The sequence below is a fragment of the Hippopotamus amphibius genome, chromosome 1 (assembly GCF_030028045.1).
Source record: "Hippopotamus amphibius kiboko isolate mHipAmp2 chromosome 1, mHipAmp2.hap2, whole genome shotgun sequence".
Classification (NCBI taxonomy): Eukaryota; Metazoa; Chordata; class Mammalia; order Artiodactyla; family Hippopotamidae; genus Hippopotamus; species Hippopotamus amphibius.
This window is the reverse complement of record NC_080186.1, coordinates 108,635,894-108,643,916: the sequence shown is the minus strand read 5'-3', so window position 1 is coordinate 108,643,916 and position 8,023 is coordinate 108,635,894. Positions and strand designations below refer to the sequence as shown.

Below are 8,023 nucleotides of genomic sequence, written 5' to 3'. Positions count from 1 at the left end.
TGGTGCCAGCAAAGCCAGCCTCAGCCCCTCCTCTGTTAACCAGAAATTCCCCAACAACACTGACCCTGGAAACAAGCAGCTGCTCTTCCAAGGTAGGAAGGAAAAGGAAATCAGCAAGCCCTCAGCCAATGAGGAGGTCCCCAGGATGTCTGTGGTGGAAGGGACAATCTTACTTCTTCCACACTCCTTAAGATCATGGTGAAATCGAAGATGCTTTGATACAGTGCCTGAGATGATGGGATTTAGGGTCAGATCTGGCTCCAGATTCTGAGTTTGCCACTTACATGCTGTTTGCCTTGGGAAAAGTGTTTAAACTCCTCAGGCATTTAAGCCTTAGTTTCCTCATCTTTAACATGAAGATATGTATAATATATACTGTGCATAGTTATATGGAGCATTAAATGAAATAATTTACAACTGCCTGTCACAATAAGTACTCAACAATTAACAGCTATATATGTTAATGCTTATTCCTTATATTTGCAGAGTGCTTTAAAATTTACCATGTTTTCAGATAATTTTTCAAATAATTTCATCAGAGCTAGGGGAGGATTTACTATCTCTGTATTTCACATGAGAAAACTTAGGCATTGAGACAATTAACTGACGTGCTAAGGAGTTAAGAGGCCAACCCAGGATTCGAAGCAGAGGTTTTGATTTCCTGTCTGTTCCTTCTGCCTCCCTATGCTCTGTCTTGGTATTGCTTCTGCTCCCTCTCAGGCTTTCCCTTCTCAGTGCCTCTGCGCAACACCAGCCAGGACTCATCCCCACTGGCTCAGTCACTCCTCCTCCCCATCATACAGCACAGAGGCCTGAGCTGGAAAGCAGGTTCTAAGTCACATTTGCCTGAGCAGGATTATTTCTGTCTCTTCAGATATTTTCCAATTACTCCCCTGGAGGATTGCTGTCTGGTCTCCAACAGGGCACCTCAAATTCACCAAGGCTTATGTCTCCTATTCTTCTTATACTACTACATGCCTTCTAGTATGTCTCCCTTCTTATACTACTACATATTTTCTAGTACTGACTCACCAGAATGGTGATTAGAGTGCTGAGTTTAATCTGCCCATAAATCCATTCATTCTTTGATCAAATATTTTTAACATGTATACTGCATATATTTATGCATATTTATATTTAATTACAAAGCATTGTATTAGACATACTACATACAATATTATATTCAAATCTGGGGTTAGAAAAATATACCTAATAATGTTTCAAACTAGAAGTTGCTTTCTCATGGAACAGCCCTCAACTATAGGAACTTGATCCAAACTAAGTGATTTGTTTGCTATTGGTTTTGATTGTGGTACATGGGTGATGATTTTGTAAGAGGAGAGTCATGTTGCCGTAGACCCCAGTGGTGAAAACAGGCTGTGCATGTGTTTGGGGAGCAGTGTGTTCCAGGGTTTCTAAAGTTGTGGTTATTTGTACTCCCTAGATTCAGTTGCCTCTCCTCCAGTTCGGGATGTGGGCATGAATTCTCCAGTTCTGGTCCTCCCCAGCTCCTCTTCTGCTGCTTCTGGCTCAGAGACCACAACCTTCAACAGGAAAAATGGTAAATAGGGCAACTATGGGATTCAGGGTCTAATGATGGAAAATGACACTGCAAGTAACTTTTGGTTCTCTATAGGCACATTATCTGAATTTAGAGATTTTTCTCCACATGTCCCAAGGCCTTTAGCCCTACTCATTCCACCTTCTGTGGCTGCCTTTTTGGTCATTTTTCTTCTTCCTGTGGTTTTCCTATTGCTCTGGTATTGTTTCATTGCACTATAATCTCTTCCTTCTTGAAAGTGCTCTCTGTATCCAGCTTAATTTCCTTGTCTGTGTCTTCTCAACCCCCAAATTTAAAATTTTTAAATATCTGTCCTGAATATTTCATTTGTCAATAAGGATAAAATTTGCCTCCTGGCAATTTTATCATTATGAGATGATGTAAGAAAGATTATAAAAATCTAGAACCCAGAATATCTATGGACTTCACACTTGTACTTTCCAAGACTGTCATTCTTGTTTGTGGCCTCTTTCACTATCTGATGTCCCTTTTGGATTGAACTAAGAATGACTATAAATAACAGTGTATTCTGTGTTATTGTGGTTTTATCTTCAGAGCTGGGTTTGGATGCTTCTCCAGTAATGAAGAACCCTCCCAAGCTGGAGGGTGATGCTACTGATGGCTCCTTTGCCAATAAGCATGGCCGCCATGTCATTGGCCACGTTGATGACTATAGTGCCCTAAGACAGCAGATTGAAGAGGGCAGACTGCTGGTCAAGAAGGTAGCATCCCTCGTGAGATCAACCTGCAACTTCCTTGGCCTTGAAGCTCTAGGCACAGAGGTAATCACGTTTGAGCTCTTAGGTGCACCTTTTCCTTAGGCCGTTTCTTCTTCTGATTTTAGCGCCTTCTCCCACTATTTTTTTGCCTGCTCCACATCTCCTACCAATTGAGGATACATTTTCCATTTAATCTAGCTAGGCCTTTCATCTTCATCTGCTAATTTCACTACAAGCTCTGTTCTGGTTCCAGATGCAGCTGACTTGATATTTCCCCTCAGAACCACAGAATAGCAGGTGCAGCATTGCCATCCTCATCAGTAGAGCACATTAAGCATCAACATACATGCAATGCTGCACCCAGTACCCTTTGGTAGCTTATTATCTGCTAAAGTCACGCTGGCATATGACCATCTGTGGGCAGCATAAAATCACTTAATCAGTTGGCTGGAGATGGAGAATCTGCATCCATATGGGCAGATGTGTAGAAGGGGTGAGGAGCGTGGCAGACTGAGGAGGGGAGGAGAGCAGGCAGCAAGGTTCCTCAGAGCCCTTTCCCAGGGAGAGATCCAGGTACCAGCTGCTTTGCTATCTGAGCTACTGGAGATGCACAGGCATACAGGGACAGCCCTGCCCCCTGGGGCCCCCACACTAGAGAGGGAGCCCCACACCATACAACAAGGAGCTCCAGGCAGTGTTAGAAGTGCTCTGGGTATGAGGGCATGAACCCAGAATCAGCTATTATCCCAGGCAAGGAAAGTAACAGGTTCATGGGGTAGGGGGTGCCACTAGGGAATGTTCAGGTTCTCTGGGAAGGAGAACATGCCAGGTAAAGCGAGCGGCACCTCAGTCCTTTGAACTACAAATGGTGCAGCCCATTTGAAGCATAAGGTGTGATTCAGGGAAGGGCAAGGGGGACCAGTGCAAAAATAGGGACCGTAGACTCTTGAGCACGAAGCAGGACTAGAAGCTAAAGAGTGTGCGGGAAGCTGGAATCAAATGAATTCTTGCAAGTTGGGTGGTCCCTCCTGAGGTCAAAGAACCTTGGCTTCCAGGTTAGAAAAGGATTTCACAGGTTCAAGCAGGCCCATGTCCATACCTCACTCACAAAGGAAGCTGAGGCCTGGGCTCAGCAAAAAAAAAAAAAAGTGATCTCTCAGCTGCAGGGATGCCCATGGCTACCACCCTCTTTTCCCAGGTGATGGGCAGTGAAGCCATCCATGAGCTCAGAAGCAGTGCCAACGCCCTGCACCACCGGCTGGAGGAGTCCGCCTCCCTCCTCACCATGTTCTGGCGAGCAGCCTTGCCAAGCTCCCATGGCCCTGCACTGGGTGGCAAAGTGGTAAGAAGCCAGCATTCTCTACTGGATCTGCCCCCAAATATCCCCTGCCTCCTTGGTCGGTAGATCTTGAAGATAAGGAGCCAAATGGTCAGTTGGAACAAAGGGCACTTGAAGAGAGTGTCCCTGGAGGGAGGGAGACCTCTCCTCTGTGGTGGCTGCTTTCAGTGCAGCTCTGACTACATCCCCTCTCCCCCACCTCTGACCCCCAGGAGAAGTAATCAAAGAGGAAAAGGAAAGGACATGGAGGAGGCAGAGACATGAGAGCCCTGGTAACCCATAAATGTTCCATCTCTTTAACTTTCTGAAGTCTCGCTGAGCTGAACTTCAGGGCCGTGTTAAAACATCAACATTCCCTTTCCCAACCTAACCCCACCCCCACCCCCAGGTCCACATCGTCAGGCAGGATCACAAAATGTCACCAGCAGTCGCCCAGCCTCTTTCAGCCCCCCACTGGAATCCCAGAAAATCACTTAAATCTGCATCTCAGGGTCAGGCCTGGGGAGAGCCAGCCTCCCCAAGGTGCTCTCAGATCTCAGGCAGCTCTCTGGTTGGTGAACTTAGATAGGCAGGTTTGAGAATCCCTCCCAGGGGTTCTAACTCCAGACTAAAATCACTGACACTTTAGGGGACTCATTTATGCTACGTCCAAGGAGGGAGTGTTTTCCCATCTTGAGGTTCCCAGATACATTTACAAACTTGCTGACTCTCTCAGGTCAGACCTGTCTCTCAGGCATAATATTCCTAATGATCAAGTCTTACTTGTGATGCCCAAGTGATATAACCATGTCAGCACTAAATCGGAGCTCTTGTTCACAGCTGGGTTTCAGTGTGGCCTGGAGTCAGGTTCTCTGCAGCAACAGGCGTGTAGCCTGTGCTAATCTGCACGGGGGATTCCAGGTCCTCAGTATTCCCACCTCATGGCCCATCCTGAGCCATCACCAGCTGGAGGGTTTGAGAGGCTTTAACGAGGGGAATCTGATCCAGAAATAGTTAAGAAGATTGTAGAACCCTATTTAGAGTTGTAAAGAGCCACGAAACACAGGGTGCTTATGCCTTCTGACAGAGAGCCTGTCTTTCTTCCCAGGGAGAGTCCATGAAAAGGGAGCTTCTGGAACTGAGAACCAAACTATCCAGACAGGAGAGTCTCCTTCAGAGCACAGCTGAGCATCTGAAGACCGCCAACCAGCAGAAGGAGAGCTTGGAGCAGTTCATCTTCAGCCAGTGTGGGTGCTCCCAGCCACGGAATGGGGCAGGGAATGAGGGGATCCTTCCAGGCTCCCCACTTGTGCTGTGAATGGACAGTGACCAGAGAGCCTAGGGGGTGGGGGAGACTGATATGATGTCCCTGAACCTCCTGTGCCATCAGTAATCATGGAGGCAGAGGAGGGGATGTGGGCAGTTGAAAGGGGGCAGGCGGCAGGAGACCCCGAGCTGAGTGGCCAGTAAGACAGGCTTTACGAGAGAGTAGCACCGACATATATATACTACCAACTGTAAAATACATAGCCAGTGGGAAGTTGTTGTATAACAAAGGGAGTTCAACTCAAGGATGGAAGATGCCTTAGAGGACTGGGACGGGGAGGGTGGGGAGGGACTCGAGGGAGGGTGGGGGGGGGAGTCAAGGGAGGGAGGGAATACGGGGATATGTATATTAAAACAGATGATTGAACTTGGTGTACCCCCCAAAAAACAATAAATAAATAAATAAAATTAAAAAAAAAAAAAAAAAGACAGGCTTTAGAACACATAAGGCAAGTATAGGCCATGCTGGTAATTTTGCCTTTGGGGGCTGTTTTGTTGTTTCAGTGACCAGGACACATGATGTTTTAAAGAAGGCAAGGACTAATCTGGAGGTAAGGAAACCATTGCAACAGTCAGAGCCATAGAGCCCACCCCAAACTTATTACCATGTGTCATCAGAGCATGCAGGTGATCCTTGACCTGCTCTGACCTTCCAGGAGGAGATTGCTGGTCCATCTGTAGGAGCACAGATCCTCAGTGAGCATCCCTCTAGATTCCATCCCCATCAGCCCTTCCACTCCAATCGGCAATCTCCCTTGACCTCTCAGTTGACTCTCACTTTGCCATAATCTTCTCTCTTTACCCCAATTCTCTTTCCTTTATGCCAGGTCAGGAGTGGGGAGAAATGCAGTTCAGTTGATTATCGAGGTCAGAGGACATATGGAGTCTGCTCTGTGAGCTTTCAGTAAAGGGATCCTGAGGGCACTCATGTGTTCTGGGGTTTCCTAAACCACTATGTGAAAAAATCATGGAAAGATGCAACCTAATAAGTTGATTTCACTGCACACTATTGGGCTGAAAACAGCAATTTAATGTTGACATATTTTTCTTTAAGCAACAACACAAAAGAAAATCGTTGGGTTTTAGTGATCTAAAAGAGAATTTGGTAATAAGTAAAAACTGAAACTTAAAGGGAAAGATATTATCTATATGGTAGACATTTCTCTACGTTTATTTAAAACACTAACATATTCTTTAGCAACCACTTTGAAGAAAAACTTGAGGTCTTAGAAATGGCTTAGAAATCAAAATTAAACCTTTTACCTTGGACTTTAAAGCTTTACCATAAGCAATTGAGTGTATTCCTAGGAATGTTCGTAAATTGTAACCTAAGGGAATGTTGACCCCACAGTGTGAAAATAGTTTGGGCCATAATTTAACTCTGTTTTTTTGTTTGTTTGTTTTGGTTTGGATTTTTTTTCTAATTTCTTCTGTTTTTCTCTGATGATTCCTTTCTTTCCTGAGCCTTTCTAGAAGAATACTTACAAGATTGCTTCTGTGAAGCCTTATTCCTGTCCCAGCAAAGGTAACCCAACAGCCTCTCCTACCTGCTGGCTTCCCCAGTTTGGAAGTATCCTTCCCACTTCCCCTAGGCCATTGGAAAGATCCCAAAGCCTGGGTTCTAATCCCAGGCTTCTCACTAACTGCCTGTGTGGCTTTGTGGTCTCTCACAGAGACCCAATCTCTGTGAGACTACTGATCCTCATTTGTAAGACGGGGCACTAGACTTAGATGAACTCTGAGGTCCCTGCTGACCTGGCCCCTCCCTCTCCTCATCAAGTAAACAGAACGTGAATGTAACAGGGGGACCTCCATGCAAAATGTCCTCTCCTTCCTACAACAGGGTGTCTATATGTGCCTGTTTCATACTAAGCACGTCTTTTCCTGAGCAATCACAAAAGCCATCCTTTTGCTCCAAAGTGAATTGGAGAGTGAACTGGAACCTGAAGAGGGGGTGGTAGGATCTGGCCACCCGGTGTGCAGTGGCTTTGAGCAGAGATATGACCACAGGAGGTGGTGGGAAGCTTGTCCTCTAACCTGGTGGCACCAGTTGCTCCTCCAGACCTCAGCCCACCCCTCAGCTCATCCTCTTGACAGGCTCTCACCATGCTTCTGGCTTCTGTCACCACTCAGCGCTCGCTCCAGCCTCAGTTAGCCACCAGCAAGGCCTGATAATGGACTCAATTTGATTGTGTTCTTTTGGCCTCCAGGTGAAATCCCTAAGGGCTCTTCCATGCACTCCAGTCCTGTGACCCTTGCCTTCCAGGAGCCAAGCAAGAAGCGTAGCCACCAGAGGTCCTCCAAACAGCAGGAAGGATGGGCCTGCCCCCCTTTTTCACAGCTCCCTGTCTGCTGAGGAGGATCTGGGCCCCCCTCCTCCACACCTGCTGGAGGGTCTGGAAGGAGTCACAGATGTGGCCTGCTGGGGCAGGGGGAAAGGCAGAGGGGCTTTTCTGCGGTTGAGGAATAACCAGCCAAGGACCACTGGGCCCAGCACTAAGCAAAACAGGCACAGTTTGTAAGGACCTTGTGACACTGCTTTGAACACCCAAGGGGCATGGGAACCAGGAATAGTACATTTCTCACCCCTCATCATCTATCCTCAGAAGGTCAACTCAGGGGAAATGGGACCTGCTCCCCAGCAGTGGAGCATGTGGTCCCAACACTGGAGCGCCACGGCAGATCTAAAAGCACAGGACTGAGCAGCAGTGCCCTGCAGGACAGTGCTGGCAGGGCCCTGATGCCCTGACCTGGGTCAGTACAGCTGGGTCACTGTTACACTGTGGGTCAGTCTACACGGCAGCACCTGAGAGCTTTGAATCCACATGGTGAAAGGGATGACTTCCAGATGCCATCTCATGCTTAGCCTAGATCTCCTATTTCTATTCTATTATGATCTCCAAAAAGTGTACTGACCTTACTCTAAATATGCTGTCCAATTTTGTCATCCCAAATTTTCTCTGCGAACTGGGGACTGATGGCCACACCAAGCCCACTGAAAGTCTTGTGTAAAGCAAACCAGTGATCATTTTTAAGTGACATGTGAGGGGCCCCCAGTTGTGCTAAAGCCTAGTCTGTGTCTCCACAGTGCTTTCGAAT

General features: G+C 46.9%; 1 protein-coding gene across 1 annotated transcript; it reads left to right on the top strand.

Moving 5' to 3' along the window:
* Window positions 1-1,461: 1,461 nt before the first annotated feature.
* On the top strand, window positions 1,462-7,366 carry LOC130844825 (myomegalin-like; the record flags this gene model as incomplete). The annotated part of the gene is made up of 5 exons (XM_057721066.1): window positions 1,462-1,561; window positions 2,117-2,343; window positions 3,479-3,622; window positions 4,707-4,845; window positions 7,135-7,366. Coding segments are annotated over 5 exons (756 nt in total), but the record flags the coding sequence as incomplete, so codon positions are not given.
* Between the last annotated feature and the right edge of the window lie 657 nt (window positions 7,367-8,023).